We start from the raw sequence: 23,941 nt of genomic DNA on the forward strand, positions 1-23,941 counted from the left end.
GTGTGTGTGTGTGTGTGTGTGTGTGTGTGTGTGTGTAAGGGAAAGAAGGAGGGCAACGCGTGGTTGCGTCTAACCTCTGTGCTGACTGTGTGAAAGGCCAGAGGAAAGACCTGTCCGATCCAAGCCCTGACTCGTCCAAGCGTGCATGTTCCCCTGCCCGCAGTCTCTGCGACGGCTATAAGCGCAGGAAGGCGGGAGTAACAGAAGGTGGAGGTCGGGGCGGGCAGCAGAGGGGCGGGCGCCGCTCGGAGGGGCAGCCCGTGAGGGCGCGGGCCAATCGGAGCGCCCTCTGCCAGCGGCCAATCACAAGCCGCCTTGCCCGGCAAATCTGCCCGGCAGTGCCGGGCGGGGCCGCCGGAGTCCGGGGCCCGCCGGTTACACTTCTGAGCGCCTTCTGGAAGCCACAGGGCAGGGGGAACAGTGCGGAGGAGCCGGAGGAGGGAGATCAGGCAGGGCCAGCTTATATGCCAGCCCAGTGGCACTCATAAAAGCGTAAATCAAGCTGAGGATGGTGCGTCCGGGCGCTCACGAGTGTATAGACACACCGGCGTGTCTCTGTGTCGCGTGGGCACCTGTCGTGTGAGTGGCTCCAGGCGTGGCTGCTCGTAGGACTTTCAGTTTCTGTCAGATTTATTTCGAGGGGCCTACGTTCCCCCGGTCCAGAGGGGGGACGTAAGAAGTTTAACGAAGCTGGGTCTGAGCAGATTAAGGGAACAGCGGCTGGGTCGGTGAGGGTGGGGACTGCGGGTGCTGCGGGGGCTGGGGGCTAGGGAATCTCGTCCTTGCCCCGCGTCTTCCTGGGGCACGAAGGCCTTTGGGCAAGACTGGCGTGACAAAGCTGGCCCTGAAATGCTGGAGAACCTGGGCGATGATGATCGCTGAATGAGTGGCACTGGGCTGAGCTTGGACAGCTGACTGACAGAAAGGGATGCTAGCGTTTAGGAAGGTAAGAAGGAAACTCAGAATGGGGACCATCTGCTCCCCCAACACCAGCGGGACAAAGACATTGGAGGTCTGCAATGCCGACTGGATGGCCTCACTCCCTTCTCACCTCCACAACGTCCCCCTTTCCAATCTGGCAATTCCAGGTATTCTTCTATTCCTACTTGTACCCACTCTGTTTGCTTCTGCCGTTTTAGTGTGGTTAATGGGTTGGGCTGCCTTTCTATTGTGCTGAGAAAATAATTGTCACTGACCTTAACTAAACTTCTTTTTATTTCCAACTAAAAGCTTAACATTGAAGCAGCTGCTGTAAAGAGATTTAAGTACACTGCCTCATTGGCAAAAAGGGACTTGAGAATGGAAGCCCCATTTTTGGTTTGTTTGCCTGGGTCTTTTTGTTTTGTTCTTGAATAGACTCATTCTAAGAACATTACCTTCTTAGTGTTGGGGCCAGGGTATGTGAAAGATGTGTTTTCTTGTATCACTCAAAATAAAAAGAGAGATCAAGACAATGAATAAAAAGTCATGAACAATTTTAGATCTGGATCAAAATTAACACTGTAAAGTGTTTTCTTTCTCATTTATCTGACCATGCATAGTGGAGAAACAAACAGATTAGCATTTTAGAAGAGGTTCAGAACTAGGACTGAGTATCCAAACACATATTATTGTTGTTGGAAAAGCCAGAAATAGAGAACACAGGTGTTTGTCACAGCCAGTCATTAGGTGTGATGAAGAAGTGGTGTTTGAAGCTTTGTCTATATATACACAGGTGTCTGCCTGGCTGATCTAGAACTGAAGGCTTGAAACCCACTTCTGCACCAGCCGCTCTCCCTCCTGGGGGGTTTGTACTGTGACAACACTCTCATTAAATTTGTCCTTTTCCTTCCATCCAAAAGCTGATTAAAGCTGGGTTTCCAGGGAAGGAGGTTGACTACAGTGATCCTGGTATTGTGTGCTGGGCAAGGTCTAGATTCTGATACTTGGAAAGCACTGCCAGGAGCAGGGAAATGGACCACTGCCAATCCTTTCTCTCACCTGGAGGCATAACAATTGCCTTCATCCCTAGACTACCAGGCGAACTCCCAGACATCCCTGGGAGCAGTCTGCCTTTTGGTGGCAGACAGGATGACCTCATGCAACCCCAGGTCTTTGCTTTCTATGCATGAGGAAGAGTTGTGCCGGCTTCAGGTGCAGCCTTCCCTGAGTCGCCTCTTCTTTTGGAGGTCTTCCAGGTTCATCGTCTTCATAGGCTCTTGTTGCTTTTGAGGAAGGAGAGGGTTGCTAAATCACTTTGTAGTTATGATCACTTGTGTTCTATCAGCCATTGACTACGGCTCTCTGGGAGATAGATGGTGGTGCTTCAGAACAGGTCTTTTCCTTGTTTAATTGACGCCTGTGGAGTCATTGCTGAAATGATGCACAGGCCTCTTTTAACATGAGTCATTTGTCTTTAGGCTTTTTGATGGAATTGTTTTGTCAGGTGGTACGGCAAATAGAATGTGTTTGCAAACAGAATGGCATCCTAGGCAGGCACAAAATGACCCTGTCATTCGGGGCATGTCCGGGTAGGCTCAGACTTCCTCCTTCCTGCTGTACTTTGGACAGTTCAGACCACAGCAGCAGCTCTGCCCATGGTGTGGCTGTGTACTCTGACCCCATGACTCCAAAAAGGAGCTGGACATTTGTCCTGTAATCTCTAGGGTTTCTCCCAGTTACTAGAATTGCCAGAGTTAGCAAATAGTGGGGCCTGCTGCTGTAACTGGAAATTCTGTGGTTATCCACTGAGGGGGCACAGAAATTTGTTCAGCCACTGCTTTGTGAAGTCTTGTCCTTCTAAGCAAAAAAAAAAAAAAAAAAAAGTGTCCTTGACTGCTCAAAAGATACTGAACTCATTGCTGTGAATGCCCTTTTCCCAGCAGCGGATGGGACATGAGTGTATGCAAAGATACAAAGCTCAGAAGAGGAAAATCGCATATTAAATGCTAGCCATTTGTGAACCCTGTCTCCCTCCTCCCCCAGCCCCTGCACCCCTTCCTCGACGCTAGTGCTCCTTTCTCTACCTTAAGCTTCATATTCCCCAGCTAAAGACTAGCAGTCAAGTTCTGCCAGGACCTGTTGAGAGATTCTGGAATGTAGACAGCCACTCGGGAAGTGGAGGCCACCATCTTCCTCCTTGCTCCTCTTTTCCATTTCCGCTCATCATCACCTTCATCATAATAGTCATTATTCACTGAGCACACGGCACTCTCTGGCATATATCACCTCAAACACTTACATCTCCAAGATGGGTAGTAACCTCATTTTAGAAATAAGAGAATTACTGTCCAGAGAGATTAAGTAATTTTCTCAAGATCACAGAAGTAACAAACAGCAGAAGTAATATTTAAGCTCCCATGTAGCTGGCTCCAATACCCATGCTCTCTCCCTGGGCCCCTAAGGAGGCCCTGGGAAGTTGAGAGTAGCTGGGCAGAGGGGAGAGAGTTCTGTAACTGAAGACTAGTTTTCCGACTGTCCTCTGCAACAAATGAAAGAATTTTTAAAAGTGGGTGATTTTTTTTATCTGACCAATTATATATCACTGTCTAGCTAGACATATACAGATATGTATACATATTATATATCTATTATCTATTATACATATATATATATATATATATATATATATATATATCAGTTCAGTCACTCAGTCGTGTCCAACTCTTTGCAGCGCCATAAACTTCAGCATGCGACGAGGCCTCCCTGTCCATCACCAGCTCCTTGAGTTTACTCAGACTCATGTCCATCAAGTCGGTGATACCATCCAACCATCTCATCTTCTGTCATCCCCTTCTCCTCCCGCCTTCAATCTTTCCCAGCATCAGGGTCTTTTCCAGTGAGTCATCGCATCAGTCTTCGCATCAGGTGGCCAAAGTACTGGAGTTTCAGCTTCAACATCTGTCTTTCCAATGAATATTCAGGACTGATTTCCTTTAGGATTGACAGGTTGGATCTCCTTGCAGTCCAAGGGACTTTCAGGAGTCTTCTCCAACACCACAGTTCAAAAGCATCAATTCTTTGGTGCTCAGCTTTCTTTATAGTCCAACTCACAACCACACATGACTACTAGAAAAACCATAGCTTTGACTAGACAGACTTTTTTTGGTAAAGTGATGTCTCTGCTTTTTAGTATGCTTTCTAGGTTACACACTAATGTATGTATGTGTTGATGTTTAGTCACTAAGCCATGTCTGACTCTTTGCAACCCCATGGACTATAGCCTGCCAGGCTCCTCCATCCATGGGATTTTCCAAGCAAGAATTCTGGAGTGGGTTGCCATTTCCTTCTCCAGGGGATCTTCCCGACCCAGGAGTTGAATCCGTGTCTCCTGCATCAGCAGGCAGATTCCACAGAGCCACCTGGGAAGCCCCATGTGTATCCCTGTCCAGAAACAGAAGCCAGTAAAATATCCCCATTTGAAAATGGGATCCAGTAAGTTTTAAATTCAAATGTAGTGCTTAGACCTATTCTAAATGTGCACATGTGCTTGTGTGTGCTAGCCCAGGGTGTCTTTACTGTGGGTCAGCTCTGTCAGGGTGGGAGTGGGGCAGCAGTGACATGGGAAAGGGCAGGGGAAGGCAGGGGTTCTGACCTTAATAGAGGAACTGGGATGGAGTTCACTATGTCAGATTTGAGTGCATCAATTGCATTTGCCTAAGTCGTGATGGGAGAGAACAAGCGTGAACGTGCACCTCCCAGCAAAGCCTTGATGTGTTATTTCGTGCCCACAACTGTTAAGAGCACCTGTTAATGACCAGTTTCACCCAGACATATTGACCTATCTTGGAGAACCTCAGAACAGTTCTCCCTGCCAACTGCAGAAGAATAATTTGAGACCTTAAGGGTGAAAAGTCTAGAAAAGTCAGATTTTTTAATTAAAGCTTTAAACTCTACAAACAATTTTGTTCATGTTAGTGAAAGCATGATTTTTTTCTGTGGATAATGGACGGATAGGAAAATTCTTCTCTATAATATATGTGGTTTCCAATGAATTCTTCTCTATATATTTTAGTGCTATTTCTTTTTTAAAAAAAAACAACATGTTTTCTCTCTTTTTAAAAATAATCTATTTGGTCTATTGGAAAGAGCATTGAATAGAAGGGTCTGGAAATTTGATATTGTTGATTCTGGCTGTTTGGTACTATAGAAGTATCTGAATTTCTTAGGTCTTAGTTTCCTCATTTGTAATTAAGACACTGGATTAAATGAAATTTAGAAAAGTGAAAGTGAAAACCCTTCAGTCATGTCCAACTCTTTGCAATCCTGTGGACTGTACCCTGCCAGGCTCCTTTGTCCATGGAATTCTCCAGGTAAGAATACTGGAATGGGTAGCCATTCCCTTCTCCAGGGGATCTTCCTGACCCATGGATCGAACCTGAGTCTCCTGCCTTGCAGGCAGGTTCTATATCTTCTGAGCCACCAGGGTAGAGTCCTTTCCAAAAAAAATTATTTGATTAGTTTGAAGGTTGTCTGTTTCTTTTTTTGCCTGTTCACCTACAAACATAGAAAAATGACTAGGTCATTTTTGTGAAGGTTATTACTTTTTTATGCCTTTTCAGAACAAGAAATGATTTTTGGCATGTGCAGACAAGGACTCACAATTGCTAGAATGAAGCAAAGTCTTCTCACTTTAGCATCCTAAAACAGTCAGTTCAGTTCAGTTCAGTTCAGTTCAGTCGCTCAGTCGTGTCCGACTCTTTACGACCCCGTGAATCGCAACGCGCCAGGCCTCCCTGTCCATCACCAACTCCCGGAGTTCACTCAGACTCGCGTCCTTCAAGTCAGTGATGCCATCTCATCCTCTGTCGTCCCCTTCTTCTCCTGCCCCCAATCCCTCCCAGCATCAAAGTCTTTTCCAATGAGTCAACTCTTTGCATGAGGTGCCAAAGTACTGGAGTTTCAGCTTTAGCATCATTCCCTCCAAAGAAATCCCAGGGCTGATCTCCTTCAGAATGGACTGGTTGGATCTCCTTGCAGTCCAAGGGACTCTCAAGAGTCTTCTCCAACACCACAGTTCAAAAGCATCAATTCTTTGGTGCTCAGCCTTCTTCACAGTCCAACTCTCACATCCATACATGACCACAGAAAAACCATAGCCTTGACTAGACGGACCTTACTCGGCAAAGTAATGTCTCTGCTTTTGAATATGCTATCTAGGTTGGGCATAACTTTTCTTCCAAGGAGTGAGCGTCTTTTAATTTCATGGCTGCAGTCACCATCTGCAGTGATTTTGGAGTCCAAAAAAATAAAGTCTGACACTGTTTCCACTGTTTCCCCATCTATTTCCCATGAAATGATGGGACCGAATGCCATGATCTTCGTTTTCTGAGTGTTGAGCCAACTTTTTCACTTTCCTCTTTTACTTTCATCAAGAGGCTTCTTAGTGCCTCTTCACTTTCTGCCATAAGGGTGGTGTCATCTGTATATCTGAGGTTATTGATATTTCTCCTGGCAATCTTGATTCCAGCTTATGCTTCTTCCAGTCCAGCGTTTCTCCTGATGTACTCTGCATAGAAGTTAAATAAGCAGGATGACAAAATACAGCCCTGACATACTCCTTTTCCTATTTGGAACCAGTCTGTTGTTCCATGTCCAGTTCTAACTGTTGCTTCCTGACCTGCATACAGATTTCTCAAGAAGCAGGTCAGGTGGTCTGGTATTCCCATCTCTTTCAGAATTTTCCACAGTTTATTGTGATCCACAGAATCAAAGGCTTTGGCATAGTCAATAAAGCAGAAATAGATGTTTTTCTGGAACTCTCTTGCCTTTTCCATGATCCAGCAGATGTTGGCAATTTGATCTCTGGTTCCTCTGCCTTTTCTAAAACCAGCTTGAACATCAAGGAGATCACAGTTCACACATTGCTGAAGCCTGGCTTGGAGAATTTTGAGCATTACTTGACTAGCGTGTGAGATGAGTGCAATTGTGCGGTAGTTTGAGCATTCTTTGGCATTGCCTTTCTTTGGGATTGGAATGAAAACTGACCTTTTCCAGTCCTGTGTCCACTGCTGAGTTTTCCAAATTTGTTGGCATATTGAGTGCAGCACTTTCACAGCATCATCTTTCAGGATTTGAAATAGCTCAACTGGAATTCCATCACCTCCACTAGCTTTGTTTGTAGTGATGCTTTCTAAGGCCCACTTGACTTCACATTCCAAGATGTCTGGCTCTAGATGAGTGATCACACCATCATGATTATCTGGGTCGTGAAGATCTTTTTTGTACAGTTCTTCTGTGTATTCTTGCCATCTCTTCTTAATATCTTCAGCTTCTGTTACGTCCATACCATTTCTGTCCTTTATCAAGCCCATCTTTGCATGAAATATTCCCTTGGTATCTCTAATTTTCTTAAAGAGATCTCTAGTCTTTCCCATTCTGTACTGTAGAGTAGTTCAAATTATATGTACTCTGAATACATTTAAAGAAACCTCATGCCAGGCCTGTGGGAGAATCAGGCATCAATCCTACTGTCAAACGTGCTTACAACGTAGAGATATTTACACATACACACACACACAAACACACACGTGTATTCACCATACACAATTTTTAAAAACTAGTTGGGTTAAATATTAAAGATGTAAATAGTGTTACAGATACACATAGAATGGAAGGATTAATTTCAGCTTTTAAGAGTAGCAACTAGGTCTTCCCTGGTGGCTCAAACGATAAAGAGTCTGTCTGCAGTGTGGGAGACCAGGGTTCAATCCCTGGGTCAGTAAGATATCCTGGAGAAGGGAATGGGAGCCCACTCCAATGTTCTTGCCTGGAGAATCCCATGGATAGAGGACACTGGTGGGCTATAATCCATAGAGTCGCAAAGAATTGGACATGACTGAGCACATAGAATGAAGAGATTAATTTCAGCTTTTAAGAATAGAAACTACTTTCTTGAAAAAAATGACATTTGACCTGGAATTTGAAGAATGTTCAGAATTTCAATATGGCCTGGGGGGGTCAGGGTAGGGAAGGGAGCTTTCCATTTGAAATAAAGCTGTTAAGCTTAGGAATGGAGGTATATTTGGGAAATGGCTGGAGGACTGCCTTTGCTGCCCCTTAGGAAGGCTTTGTTAACATCTTTATCATTACACTTCTCCATCCATCTTCCTCCACAACATCTGGGTACAACTTGTACACAGAGAATATGGCTTATTTCCCTTTACAATCCTAAGTCCTAGCACAGGATAGCAGCTCCATCACTGGTAACTGTTGAGTCAGTCGTTTAGTGCATGGAACAGGACAGTAAGAATGCTGGAGAAGTGGCTGGCAGTCCCCATCATGTTCACCTGTGATCAGAGTTAAACCAGATAGATAGGTTAGGTTCACCTTCTGTGAATGCCGTCTGCAACACTCTGAATATTTTCCAATCGGTTTCTTGTTATCTTTGCACAATATTACTGTAGCTCGAGATAAGGCTTATCACTGAGTCCCACTGGCCATGGAAATTGTGAGTTCGAGTCAGACGGTCAGCCGGATCAGAAGCAGGTCTCTGGTGTCACCTCTGGCCTGGGAACAGTTCTATCACCCCGCATCCTTTCTGTCTTCCCTCTGCCCTGGTCAGATGTGAGCGTCTCATGTTTCCAGTGTGGCTACAGCTTCAGCCTGCTCTCCTTTCTTGTTCACCCTTCCCCTTCCTTCCACTGACCTGGCCTGTGTCCCAGCCTCTTCCTTTCCAGCACCAGCCCTCATGTGGACCTCACTGCTCGCAATTCCCAAAGCGTTCTCTGCCCTCACCTGGCGGATGATATGCCCTCCTCTCCTCTTTCATCCTTCTAGAACCCTGTCCTTTTCCTGTGCAGTCCTGCCTTTGACTACTTGACGGTTTCTATAGCTCTTCTGTGGCCCCACGCTCACTTCCCACATGTGTGCAGGGAGACAGATCCCTATGAGAGCAGGACAGAGGGAATCATTCCTCCAGTCCTGCGTCTGGAAGTTGGATCAGGTCTGGTGTATCTCACCGGAACGGGGACCCAAAATGGCTCAAGATCCACTGTGGAACGGGAAGGGTATGTTGGCGCCACTCTGGGGATATCACAAACCGTGAGCTGGCCCTAGAAGAGACTCATTCGCCTACAGAGGCTATGGAATCTGAGGCTGTGGAAAACCAAGGACCAAGCCTAATCTACCAGGGCCGACCCAATCAAGAAAAAAAAAATCACACACAACCAGAATAGTATCTTAAGTGGGAGTATGTTTTTGTTGCTGTTGTGTTTCATTTTTTCTTCAAGGTGGTCATGGTGAGAAATAAAAAGAGGCTATGATTTAGTGTTTGTATTAATAGGTTTCTCTTCTAAGAAGATTCATCACTTCCTGAGATCCTTTCCCTGCCCCAGTCACACAAAAGCCACAAGAAATTCAGGAATCACGCATATCTGTAAGAAGTAGAACCATGGGTTGGTTTGGAGTATGAATGCTAAAGCCACATGGTCTGGATTTGAATCCCAGCTCTGCCCCCTCATGACTCTGTGACCTTGAGCAAGTTACTTAACCTCTCCGTGTCTCAATGCTCATTATTATCTCTTCAAAACAGAGATAATAGTGGCACTACCTCATTTGGTTAGTTTGAGAATTTAAATAAATTCATAGAGCATGCTAAGAACATCATCTGTCACAAAATAATGCATCTTAAAAAAAAAAATTAGTCATGGTAGTCATTTATTGAAAGCCTGTGTTGGGAATGGACAGCAAAAAAGAGTTGTAAAATGCAGTCTATTCCTTCAGGTAATTTGCAGTCTAGTCAAGTTAACCTTCCAATTAAGCCATGTGGCTCCATGTTCTCTGACCAGATCAGGGTAACTTGAATGGTCATCCCTTCAAGGGGACTTGGAGTTAAGGGAAGGCTACCTGGTGGGTAGCCCAGATTGTGAGTACCAAAGGAATCTTAAATGCTATCTGTGGGGAACTGATCAAGAGAGCCAGAAATCCTCTTCAGCTACTTTATCCCCCTATCCCAAACTTTGTCATCTCCAGCCATCCAAAGCCTTTGGGAAAACTTGACTCTCTGCAACAGGACCATGTTGCTAAATGTGCTTCTGCTCTCCTCATGGCCCCAGAACTTACACTCCTAACCCAGTCATTTTATCACCAGATGAAGAGTAGGAATATTGCAAAATGCTTTCCTTTAAACAAATCTCTTTGCATATAACACCTTCCGCGGCAGTGGAAGGCTTCCTGATCCCTCCAAACATAAGCATCATCCACACATGCAAATGCGCACAGACTACCCATCACCAACCCACACGCAGTGCACACACGCTGAGCCACGCCCTTAGTCTCACCCTCAGGAGCCCCAGTTCTAGAGCCTGCTGTTGCTTCCCCTTTCTAAAAATCCTGCGAGACATGCCCACGGACATTTCAGATCCTGTGAGCCTGCTGCTGTCACCTGCATGCTGCTGTTTCAGACAAGCTTCTGAGGCTGGGGATTTGGTTTCTGACACGTGCTCTGACCTGATCTCTGCTCCACGTGACAGGCTGGCTCCACAGCTCTCCCTGACCTCTAAGAGCTTTTAGGTATGTGCACACTAGAGGGAATGGTCGTGAAGCGCTTTAGCTCCTGTAACTTTGCCTTTGAGAAAAGCACAAACCACTTTGTAAATGCTGACTAACCCTAATTAGAGTTTCATACCAGGCCTGCAGAGGAGGAAGTATTTATAGAAATTGTAATAGGTGGGTGTATTTGTGTGTGTGAAAAGAATTTGAACACACGTCAAGAACCAAATTTAGGTGGAGGAGACCTGTGACTAAATCTGTCTGAGTATTTACACACACGTGGTGAGTAGGAGTTCTTCCACCTTCTCACATCTACAGAAATGTGGGAGTTAGGTTGCTGAATGCCAGTGAGGCTCAAACAGTCCCTGGGAGGATGGCATTAGTAGATCTCTGGGTAGCTCCCAGGTCACGTGGGTTGGCCACAGAGACCTATACCACTCTCAGGGGACGTCTGCCTCATGTTATCTATGAGACATCAGCAGTCTTTTTTGGATTCCTTGGCTACTAAGCAGTTGATATTTTCTAAGAGAATAACAGGGTTTTGAAAAATAATTTCCAATTACTCTAGAACTACTGGCTAGAGGGCATTATGTCTTCTCAGAGAATATTCTATCAGTATTTTTTTTTCCTCTGTACAGACCTAACAAAATCTAAGTAAAGGAAAAAAAAATATAGGAAGCAGTTGTATCTCATAATGCAAATGTCTTGGAGCTTGGACGTGTCTGCAGTGATGGTGAGAATGGGACATCCTAGACTCTGGCAGACTGAAGGCTTATATACTGAAAGCAACATGCTTAAGTATTAAAGCCAAGCAAAAAAACACATGCTGAACAGATAAAGGTGAAGGCAGCGTCCAGCCATCCATTTCTGCCTCCCTATTCTCTCTCCCTTCTCCCCTCCCTCTCTCCTTCCTCCCTGGTTTGAGTTTAAGAGATTCCTCTGGCAGGAGGTAGCTGCATAGACCCTCATAGGAATAATATGAGCACATCTTGTCAGCTTAGCTAAAAAATATTACTGGTGCTTGTTTGCTCCTTTTGCTTCTCATTACCTGTATTTTTTAAAAGCTATTTATTCAAAAGGAAAGTATTCAAAGGATATTTATCAAGTGGCCCTTTTGTGGCAGGTACTGTGTTAAATTAGGTGATAGAGAGATAGATAAGATTATTCTCTCTGCTCTTAATGAAGTTCTGATCATAAAAGTAGAAAGCCAAAGTTTGAACATTATAGATAAAAATACACAGGGCCCAAAACCACTCAGAAAACCAACACCTATTCCATTATTGGTAGGAGGAGGAAAGCTTGGTAGATTGGACTTCCAAGAGGAGATCACCCTTGGGTTGATATAAGGAGCATAAAGAGCAATGAGTTACAGGTAGAGAGCAGAGTGACGCAGTGCAGGGGTACCAAGGACTGGGAGATAAAGTTTCCGTGAGGAAACCCAAGCATCAATTTCACTTAAACAAAGTAATGGAGATAAGGCCGGGAAAGTAGGCTAATGAGCCTTATGTGTCATGCCAAGATGAAACATTAAACATTATCCCAAAGGCAAAAAAGCAGCTAGTTAAAGACTTGATCAGGAATGGATTAGAAACCCTAAAATAACTGCATAGGGTGAAGAGAAACAAAATGACCCATTCATTATTAGGGCTGCTGAGGGGCAATATGAGAAATTCATTATCTCTTTCAGTCTACTTAACACATATGTGTTGATTATCTTCCATATGCCAGGTTGTCTCCTGGGCACTGGTGATTCAGTGATGATCAATACAGGCATGGCTCCTGCCTTCAGAGAGCTTACAATCTAGTTGGAGAAATTGGCATTTAATCAAACGATTATAATACAATGCGCTATGTACGATGATGAGGGAGGTAAAGATTGCTGTTGATAGAAGCATACAGCAGGGATATCTTAACAGGGAGACAGGGACACCCCCAGCAGGAAGTGATGAATACATTGTAATCTGAAGAACACATCAGAACCAGCCCCCAGGATAAGAGGAATAAGGCTAGGAGTATCCTAGGAGATGAAACAATATGGATGAAGACCTTGAAGAAAGAAAATGGCCCATTTAACAAACCCGGATAGTTCGCTGTAGTTTACTGTAGGCAAAGAGGAGGGGGCCAGGAGGAAAGTGACAGAAACCCAGAGGTCTTGGAAGCCATGTTAAGGTGATTTGACTGCATAGTCACTCAGTCGTGTCCAGCTTTTCGACCCCAAGGACTGTAGCCCACCAGGCTCCTCTGACCGTGGAATTCTATGGACTGTAGCCCACTAGCCTCCTCTGTCCATGGAATTCTCCAAACAAGAATACTGGCGTGGGTAGCCATTCCCTTCTCTAGGGGATCTTTCCAACCCAGGGATTGAACCAGGGTCTCCTGCATTGCAGGCAGATTCTTCACCGTCTAAACCACCAGGGAAACCCTTAAAGTGATTTGCTGCTGCTGCTAAGTCGCTTCAGTCGAGTCCGACTCTGTGCGACCCCATAGTCAGCAGCTCACCATGCTCCGCCGTCCCTGAGATTCTCCAGGCAAGAATACTGGAGTGGGTTGCCATTTCCTTCTCCAATGCCTGAAAGAGAAAAGTGAAAGTGAAGTCGCTCAGTCGTGTCCAACTCTTAGCGACCCCATGGATTGCAGCCTACCAGGCTCCTCTGTCCATGGAATTCTCCAGACAAGAATACTGGAGTGGGTAGCCATTCCCTTCTCTAGGGGATCTTTCCAACCCAAGGATTGAACCTGGTTCTCCTGCATTGCAGGAAGATTCTTCACCGTCTCAACCACCAAGGAAACCCTTAAAGTGATTTCGCTCTACCTTAAAAGGCACAGAAAGAGTGTTAAGCAGATGAATGACAGAGAAGCTTTGTGTTTTGGAAGGATCACTCTGGCTGCAGTCCACAGAAGGTATTTGAGTTGGCAAGTACAGGAATCAAGGGGACCACTTAGATCGTTGATGAGCTCATCCAAGTGGGAGATGATATTGACCTGAGGAAGACAGTGACATGTGGATAAAAGAGAAAGGATGGATATGGGAGATATATAGAAGGAAGTGTCAGCAGGTCTTGGCGAGTCATTGGAGGGTCAAAGAGAATCTACACCTGTTTGGGGGAACTGGGAGTAGGGAGATGGTATTCCCGGAAATAGGGATACACGAGTTTTAGGGTTTTAGGAGTGATGGAGGGAAACAGATATGTTTAGTTTGAACATGCTGGGTTTGAAGTATCCATAGAATATTTCAGAATTGGGAGGAGAAATAGATGTCATCCAGTGGAAATGATTTCCAGAGCTAAATCTTACAATTTGCCCAACCTCCTACGTTCACTCACATCTGCTATTATATTCAATGTAAGATGATTTGAGTTTGAAATTAGTGTCTTCATTATATTTATATATATGTGTGTATGTATATACATATTTAGATTTCAACTAAAATTTTACTTCTTGCAAGAAAGCTATCCTGAACTTCTAGTCATAGATAAGTGACCCTCCCAACCCTCCCAGACTTGTTTACTGTCTGCTTATTCTGTAAGGATTCCGTCATTTCTTGTTTCACTCTTTCCCCTACCATGCTGTCAGCTTGCAGTGGGGAAGGGGAGGTTAGCTATGTGTACCACACCACAAACCAACTGTGAAATGGAAACTTTTTATTAATAGTTACATTACCACATTATCAAATACCATTTATTTTACACATTGACATCTAGGGTTACACCAGGAGGCTTAGTAAAAGCAGGAGAATTTTGCAGTTGAGTATTTAATCTAATTTTTCTCCTACTCTGAACATTTTCCTGTTCTCCCTAAACCTTCATATTGTTCTTTCTTCCGTGTTGAAAGGAAAAGTTGTTAAAGTATGATTATTCCAGAACTGAGAAGCCTCATCAGAGGATGACCAAATGCCCCCGTGAGGTGTTATTTCACCAAAAATTATGCCATCTGTTCAGAGACAGATCAGAGTTGTAATTAGCAAGACAGAGGAAGAATTTCTTATTAATGAATTACCTCTACAGTATCTTATTTGGATATTAGTGTCTAACGGACATTTAAGGAAGAGAAAGTCTTTCAAAGAAAGATAGATACCCATCTATATAAAATGCCTCCCATACGTGGAATTGAAAAACACTTTGACTTGCATAAATCATAGGATATTTGGAGACTGTCTCAAGCAATGAATTCTCTTGATCCCCTGCAGAGTTCTTAGGAGGCTTGGTTCCCCCTGGAGCCCCACAAGGACATCTCCAGGCCAGAAGTGGGACTGTCTGGACAGGCCTTTGAACTAGAGAAGCTTTACTTGCATTTGTTGTTATATATAAATATTTCACTTGACAACATTCCAGGTCTGAAAGCACCAAGAGAACCCCTGATTGATTTCAGTTTTCTCTAGCTTATCAAGCCACTTGGGCTAGACCAGGAGCCGCTCTCTGGATTCCCAGACTGAGGTCTGTTCTCAGAAAATGGCATGTCCTTTGGCTTCTCAGAACATGAAAAATATGTTGCTCTGCATCCTCTGCTCTCATATGTTCTGCCTTGCTTCAAAACACAGTTGCTTTTTTGCACTGTAAATAAATATGAATTAAATAGGCAACTGATTAAAAATAAAATTGGCTACATGGCCCTCTTAAGTTTTGCTGAAAGTATAATGGTTATTTTTAATACTCTCCCACATGCCCCATGGAAGATGATCAAGTATGATGGATCAAGTTTATCCCATTGGGTTGGCAAGCTTTAAAGATATTATTCATTGGTTTGGGAAACTGCTAAGCAGGCCCCTGATCATGAACCTCGGATCCGTGCTGGCTCTATTTTGTACATCCTAAAGATGCCTCAGGCTTTCCGCCCTTATCAGAATGGAGTCAAGTTCTCTATAAATGTGGATTTTTTTCCCCCAAGGACCTAATTTAGGTGCATAGGATAGTAAGCCTGAAGGAGATGTTATTAAAAGATAATTTACATGAGCTTAAGTTGCAGGAAATCAACTCTCTGGGACTTTTTCTTTTAAATTGTGCAATACTGTATTTTATTCTAGCTGTTACTTTCATCATTCTTCCTGGTTTATTTCTGTCCTCTGTGTTTTCTAACACATTCCTCTTCATTGACCCAGATAACAGCTAGAAGGACAAATAGAGATAAATGGAGCTGGAGACATTCAGGTGCTGGGGGAGGGAAGGTGCATGGACTAAAGAGAAGTTTGGGAAAGGATGAGGAGATCTAGGCTCATCTACCTTCAGCAAGCCTTGGAGAAGGCAATGGCACCCCACTCCAGTACTCTTGCCTGGAAAATCCCATGGTCTGAGCAGCCTGGTAGGCTGCAGTCCATGGGGTCGTGAAAGTCGGACACAACTGAGCGACTTCACTTTCACTTTTCACTTTCATGCTTTGGAGAAGGAAATGGCAACCCATGTCAGTGTTCTTGCCTGGAGAATCCCAGGGATGGGGGAGCCTGGTGGGCTGCCATCTATGGGGTCGCACAGAGTCTGACATGACTGAAGCGACTTAGCAGTAGCAGCAGCAAAGAGCTATTCACTCAAACAGGCATACTTGTACTTATTCTGTGTACATGTATTCAATACCTACTATATGCCAGAAACTTACTAAGTATGGAGATATGGGCGTGAGTTAGATAGGATCCCCATCCTCAAAATTTCACAGTCAGTTGTTAGTGACAGACGTGGAGATAATTACCACCAGTGTCCCAAGCAGCACAGGGCAAAAAGCAGTTAAATCTTCATGGTTAAGTCACGCAAGCTCACAGACGAAAGATTGTGACCTGAATCACATACAAGTAATTAAAGTGGAAAGGCAGTGGCACCCCACTCCAGTACTCTTGCCTGGAAACTCCCATGGACGGAGGAGCCTGGTAGGCTACAGTCCATGGGGTCGTGAAAGTCGGACACGACTGAGCGACTTCACTTTCATGCTTTGGAGAAGGAAATGGCAACCCACTCCAGTGTTCTTTCCTGGAGAATCCCGGGGACAGGGGAGCCTGGTGGGCTGCTGTCTGTGGGGTCACATAGAGTCGGACACGACTGAAGCGACTTAGCAGCAGCAGTAGCAAGGGACAATGAGATTTTTCCCAAGGATTCCAAGGTGTTTGTTTTTTTTAACATATTTTGCTGTGCTTAATAACCATTAGGCTCAATTCTCTACATACTTTTGCAAATAAGTATATTCTTAGCTCAGGCCACAGACCTATTTTAATATGCACAATTGCAGTCTGTTCAGATCAAAATTATTGCCATATTCATAAACATTAAATAAGTGAGTCATAATACAAGATGCTTTCCTACAAAAGCTGCCATAAACATCTTTAGCATTTAAAGACATGTTCGTTTTTATGTCTGTTCTTAATATTTTTTATCTTGTTGTCGTTCAGTTGCTAAGTCATGTTGGACTCTGTGACCCTATGAGCTGCAGCAAACCAGGCTTTTCTGTCCATCACTATCTCCCTGAGTCTGCTCAAACTCATGTCCATTGAGTCAGTGATGCCATCCAACCATCTCATCCTCTTTTGCCCCCTTCTCCTGTTGCCCTCAATTTTTCCCAGCATCAAGGTCTTTCCCAGTGAGTCAGCTCTTTGCATCAAGTGGCCAAAGTATTGGAGCTTCAGCTTCAGCATCAGCCCTTTCAATGAATATTTAGGGTTGATTTTCTTTAGGATTGACTGATTTGATGTCCTTGCAAGCCCAAGGGACTCTCAAAAGTCTTCTCCAGCACCACAGTTCGAAAGCATCAATTCTTTGGGCCATGAAGATGGCCCAAAGATGTGTGTATCTCACATCCATACATGACTACTGGAAAAATCATGGCTTTGACTATATACACCTTTGTCAGCAAAGTGATGTCTCTGCTTTTTCATACATTGTCTAAGTTTGTCATAGCTATTCTTCCAAGGAGCAAGCGCCTTTCAATTTCTTGGCTACAGTATTGTCCACATTGGTTTTAGAGCACAAGAAAATGAAATATGGCACTATTTACACATTTTCCCTAATCTATTTGCCATGAAGTGATAGGACTTGATACCATGATCTTAGTTTTCTGAATGTTGAGTTTTAAGCCAGCTCTTTCACTCTCTTTCACCTTCATCAAGAGGCTTTTCACTTTCTGCCATTAAAGTGGTATCATCTGCATATCTGAGGTTGCTGATATTTCTCCCAGAAATCTTGATTCCAGCTTGTGATTCATCCAGCCCAGTATTTCTCATGAAGTACTCTGCATATAAGATAAATAAGCAGGGTGACAATATAAGCCTTGACATACGCCTATCCCAATTTGGAACCAGTCTGTTGTTCCTGGTAAGGTGAGGTGGTCTGATATTCCCATCTCTTTAAGGATTTTCCACAGTTTGTTGTGATCCACACAGTCAAAGGCCTTAGCATAGTCAATGAAGCAGAAGTAGATGTGGTTTTTTGGAATTCCCTTGCTTTTTCTATGTTCCAACATATATTGGCCATTTGATCTCTGCCTCCTCTGCCTTTTCTAAATCCAGCTTGCACATCTGAAAGTTCTTGGTTCACGTACTGCTGAAACCTAGCTTGAAGGATTTTGAGCATAATCTTGCTGGCATGTGATGAGTGCATTTGTACAGTAATTTGAACACTGTTTAGCATTGCCCTTCTTTGGGGTTGGAATGAAAACTGACCTTTTCCATCCCTGTGGCCACTGCTGAATTTTCCAGATTTGCTGGCTTAATGAGTGCAGCATCATCTTTTAAGATTTGAAATAAGTCACCTGGAATTCCATCACCTCCCCTAGCTCTGTTCATATTAATGCTTCCTGAAGCCCACTTGACATCCAGGATGTCTGGCTCTAAGTGAGTGACCGCATCATTGTGGTTAACTGGGTCATTAAGGGATTTTTCTATAGTTCTTCTGTGTATTCTTGCCACCTTTTCTTAATACCTTCTGCTTCTGTTAGGTCCATTCCATTTCTGTCCTTTATTGTGCCCATTTTTGTATGAAATGTTCCCTTGGTATCTCCAATTTTCTTAAAGAGATCTCTAGTCTTTCCCATCCTATTATTTTCTTCTATTTCTTTGCATTGGTCACTTATGAAGGCTTTCTTATCTCTCCTTGTTATTCTCTTGAACTCTGCATTATTTGGGTATATCTTTCCTTTTCTCCTTTGCCTTTCACTTCTCTTCTTTCCTCAGCTATTTGTAAAGCCTCCTCAGACAACCACTGTGCCTTCTTGAATTTTTTTTTCTTGGGGATGGTTTTGGTCATCACCTCCTGTACAATGTTATGAATCTCTGTCCATAGTTCTTCAGACATTCTGCCTACCAGATCTACTGCATTGGATCTTTTTGTCACTTCCACTGTATAATCATAAGGGATTTGATTTAGGTCATACCTGAATGGCCTAGTGGTTTTCCCTACTTTCTTCAATTTGAGCCTGAATTTTGCAGTAAGGAGCTGATGATCTGAGCCACAGTCAGCTCCAGGTCTTGTTTTCTCTGACTTAGAACCTCACAGTTTTATCTTATATCTATCTTTAATTTTTATTCATATCAGAGGCAATATATAGAAGTAGCTCCAAGGGTGGTTTCTGTTTTAGTGGCCCTGGGATCAAATCCTAGATAATAGTTATGTGACCTCAAATAAAAAGTTTGATTTCAAATACACAGTTTAACCTCTCTGTGGCTTAGTTTTCTCATCTGTAAGATGGAAATAATTATAGTACTTATTTCAGAAGTGCAAAGTAAGAGGAAGCACAGTGCACAAGTCCGCTCTCACCCTGACACCAGTTGCAAGTTTGGGGTCTTCAAGGTCACTGTTAGGTTTGCAGTTTGCTAGAAGGACTGACAGAGCTCACCGAAAGCTATTATACTCAGTTTCTATTGAATACAGCCAAAGGCCACAAGTTACCATCAACCACATGAAGAGTCCAAAGAAATCCCAAATGTGGAGCTTCCAGTTGTCATCTCCTCTGGAGACATGGACAGAGCTGCTGTCCTGCTATTGATACGTGATGAAACACACAAAGCATTGCAAACTGAGGAAGCTCACCCAATCCTTGGTGTCCAGAGTCTTTGTTGAGGGTCCACATGCCTGATCTCAGCATCCTGCCCCACAGAGGTCAAGCCTGTTCCTGCATGACTCAAAACCCCTGTCATAAATCACATCCTCAGACTTTTTGATGTTGTCCCAAAGCTCTCAGGTAGACAGAGATACTCTTATCAGGCAGAATATTCCAAGGGCTTAAGAGATTGCCTCCCTGAGGCCTAAGACAAAGACCAGACCTCTCTTTGGACAAGGTTAAATTCTTTACCACACAACAAATGTGTTTAAGAATTAAGTAAGGTGATTCTTACAGTGGGCTTAGAATATTGCCTAGTACAAAACAAGCATAAATTTTGGATATATAGCTATTATCATTAACAATCCTTTTTGATCCTGTAGCATCATATTAGATACTATAGGAAATTTAAAAATTAGCAAAGTACAGTATATAATCTTACAGGCGAGATACTAAGATTCAAGTAAAACCAATACAAGTAGAGTGAGTACCACAGTAATGAAACAAGCAACCTGTGTTAGGGACCAGGAGAAAGGAGAGGTTATTTCCAAGTAGGGGTCAAAGGACAGCTGAACTCACAGCACCTGAGCTGCGCTGAGGGGTGGGGGGATTCCGAAATAGGGAGGAGGGCGTTCCAGACAGAGGGAACCGAAGGAATAAACTTAGAGGTAGGAAAGCAAGTGTACCTCCAGGAGACAGAGAAGGAACGCAATGACCTGTAGAAGCAACCAGAGGAAGACGTGGGAAAGCACTGGACGGACAGAGAGGGGTTTTCAATGTGATATTGAGCACCTTATGCCTTTTCTTGTAGGCACTAGGGAGCCAACGACCCTATAGGGCCTAAATAACACCCTGAAAGAGAATACGCTGGCTCTTTTCATGTCTCCAGTCTTCCTCACCCATTTCACTCTTCCTCCCAAGACCCTCCACTTCACTTGGCTAATTACAATCCATCCTGCAAGACACAGCTTGAGAACTACTTCTGGGCACACTTCCATAATAGAACACGTTATATATCATTGGGACCTGTGTTCCCCTCACTCTATACAACTGCGTCTTGTCATCTCTGTATACTCAGTGTCTATGTTCTTGTTCAAAGGAAGGTTCAAAGGAAAAAAGGGAGCAACTGAAAGCTGAGAGAGACATGAAATCTTGAAATATCAAAAAAAAGAATTTAAAAAGCAGATGTTTCTAGTTAATTTAAAGAGAAACTAAGACACACAGACAAAGTGAATAATCGTGCCTAAAGTAAGACAGAATCTATAGCTGCATGGCAGAGTCTTCTCAAGGTGTCCCAAGGCATTAGTAGTAGTAGTAATGTAGTAATAGGCAGAAGAGCTTACTTATATAACACTTAGAAAGCACTTACTAGGCACCAGATAAGCTCTGCTCGATTTATATGAACTCAGTTAATCTTTACAACTCAGTGGTGTAAGTACTATCATTATATCCATTTTTACAAAGAAAGAAATTGAGGTACAGAGAAGTTAAGCAAATTGCAAGAGAAATTCTGATAACAATCCTAGGATTGTAAAAACTTGGTCTTGCCAAATTCATTTAATTGCATCAGAATAAAAGACATCCGTAGAGTTGGAAATTGACCTAACCTGGGGCTGTAACTTCAGTTCTTCATGCTGGCTGGAATAAAGGGCAGTGTTCTTTTCATCCGAGGCACATGTCTCCACGCCAGACCTCTAATGCCTGAGCGCCCCTGAGGACAGTTGTGTTTGAAGGACTGCCTGCTCACCTGTTCTGGCTGAACAAGTCACTTTTAGTTTTTTTCCAAGACCTCACATCTAGGAAGCTTCTTCTGGACTCAGAACAAAAGCAGCCCAGTGGTTGAAGGGGACCGTGTAGTGATAACCCAGCAAGCCCCAGCAAAGAAAACATCTTTCTGCCTCTCGGCGGAAAGGTCAACAGACGCTTTCAGCAGGTGTGTGCTTGTCAGAACACTTGTCTCCCTGGGTGGGTGTATTTTGCTTCACTTTCCCTGCCGTGTGCAATGTACAAGTTTCCTTTAAACCCATCATTTCTTGTAACTTAGACCACTTCTTGTTGGATTTTCCCACTCCCTTTTTGCTTTTCCCCTGTCAGAGCTCCTGACTTAGTCCGTCATTTACAAGAAAGAGAAAAACCGTCTTGTTTTGAGAGGATCTAGCTGAGGAGCGTCCCTGGATCTCAGCCATTCAGCATTTTGTCCAATGAATCTTAAAATAACCCTGCCCTGTGAAAAATTTCAGCCCATGCTAGGTAATGAGGAAGGTGTTTTTCTCAAAGTCCCCACAATAAATTCCACAGAAATGTCCTACAAAGCAATCAAATGCTGGTTGATTTGAAGTACCAGCTAAATTTAGTAGTCACCTAAATGCTAGACAAGAAGCAAACTACTGGCCAACGTATTCAGCTGCATAGTGCAGATCTATCCCTGCCAACCTGAGCTGGTGAGAGGGGAGAGAATTTCTCCAGCAATTCTCAGATGAGCCAAAAGTAAATACCACTGCCAGGCTTGGGAATGATTTGCTTTTTGCAAATAGATAAATCAGTAAGCTCATTTTCAGTTTAAGTGTGAGTACTAAGACACTTTACTCTAACTCTGCAGCAGGTTTTCTGTCCATGGGATTCTCCAGGCAAGAATACTGGAGTGGGTTGCCATGCCCTCCTTCAGGGGATCTTCCCAACCCAGGGATCCAACCGGAGTCTCTTATGTCTCCTGCGTTGGCAGGTAGGTTCTTTACCACTAAGGCCACCTGGGAAGCCCAGTTTAAGTATATCAAGTATGAAAGGAACATATCTTACTTCTTTGCAGTGCTTAACAATCCTTGTTAAAATAGGGTCATAAATTCCTTTAATTAACTGTTAATGAGTTAGTATCCTGCGATTCTTTAGACAGTTCAGTTCAGTCACTCAGTCGTGTCTGACTCTTTGCGACCCCATGAATTGCAGCACGCCAGGCCTCCCTGTCCAGAGATCCTAAAGCTCATTTCACTCACCTTCCTAATTCTGCAAAGGGAGAAGTTGAACTCCAGTCTGAATCTAAAAGTGCAAGTTCATACAAGTAATCAGAGCAGAACCCACACTGGGATTCAAGGCTCAGAGGTGTGTTAACCGCAAAAAAAAAAAAAAAAAAAGATGTGTTCTCAAATCAAAGAGGGTTAGAGTGCCCTCTTGTGTTGCTACACAGAAATTCTTCATGTCTTTACAAAATTTAAAATCACTGTAATCTCTCCACAAATTTTCCTGCATTGGGGTGAGTGTCAGACAGGTACTTCTGGAAACAAATCCTGTGATCACCATGTTGTCAGAAGTAAATGCACAATTCATTTGACCTACTTCATCAGTAAAGATATGGAAACAATAACATCATCCCTAGAATGGTTTTGTATGGATTCAGGTCTGGCAGACCTAAGTTTCTGTTCCAGGCAGCCACTGGCAATCTTGGTAACCTTGAACAAGCAGCTTAACCAGTCTGAACCTCAGTCCTCTCATCGGTAAAATGCAGATAATCCCTGCCCTGCAGAACTGGCAGAGACCAGATGAGATCTCTGACATTTGGTACACAATAAACAATAAATTGAAATTGTTAGTCATTTTCAAATGTGAGCCCCCACCAGGGATCAATCACCAGCAAGTTCGTAATGAAGGAACTGAAGTGCAGACACCAGAGAGTGAACAGAATGTCCTTGTGACGTTTTTAGCTCTTGGAAAAAAGGTTTCCACGTGCCTGGAGGGTCAGAAGGAGTACATTTGTAATGAAATATATACTAAATGTATTTAGTACCTATTTAGTACATTTAGTATGCAGGCAAAGAATCTGCCTGCAATGCAGGAGACTTCCATTCAATCCCTGGGTTGGGAAGATCCTTGGAGAAGGAAATGGCAAGCTACTCCAGTATTCTTGCCTGGTAAGTCCCGTGGACAGAGGCGCCTGGCAGGCTACAGTCCATAGCGTCGCAAAGAGTCGGATACTACTGAGGGACTAACATATACCTTATCTTACATACTAAATATGTGGTTCTTCCAAACTAAAATTTTCCTTTAGACGGTGAAGTTAAAATGGAGCTAGGCCCAATGGCTTTACCACAGATGGACTCTCTTGTAGAGGTAACACCTGTTCTTCGGCACTAAGAACCCAGCAGTCAAAGAATGCTCTAAAAGAAAATGTTTGAAAACCAGGTCTTATTTAGGGCCTTGGTCCAGTTCTTTTAGGAGTCTTTATTTATTGAGAGGGTAGCCATATTAAAATCAGTAAAGAACAGAGGTGAAAAACAATAGCTGGATGAATTCATCCTTTGGTTTTCATTTTCCTTAACTCCTTATTTATGAAACAAGTTCTCTTAGCTTAAGTGTTCCCGCAAAAATGGCATTAAATCAAGTCCTTTTGCCCCAATGAACTTTGAAAGGTTCCCTCCTCCTTCCAGTAATTCTCACAGCCATCCTTTTCACACATGTGGGTGGGAAATAT

General features: G+C 43.5%; 1 protein-coding gene across 1 annotated transcript in view; it reads left to right on the plus strand.

Moving 5' to 3' along the window:
• Window positions 367-23,941, plus strand: part of PLCXD2 (phosphatidylinositol specific phospholipase C X domain containing 2) — a 58,106-nt gene continuing 34,531 nt past the window's right edge. Inside the window, exon 1 of the mRNA XM_005674904.3 lies at window positions 367-1,088. Coding sequence (XP_005674961.2) covers window positions 929-1,088 — 160 coding nt within the window. The 5' untranslated portion in view covers window positions 367-928. The remainder of the gene's footprint in view (window positions 1,089-23,941) is intronic.

The sequence above is a fragment of the Capra hircus genome, chromosome 1 (assembly GCF_001704415.2).
Source record: "Capra hircus breed San Clemente chromosome 1, ASM170441v1, whole genome shotgun sequence".
NCBI classification, from domain to species: domain Eukaryota; kingdom Metazoa; phylum Chordata; class Mammalia; order Artiodactyla; family Bovidae; genus Capra; species Capra hircus.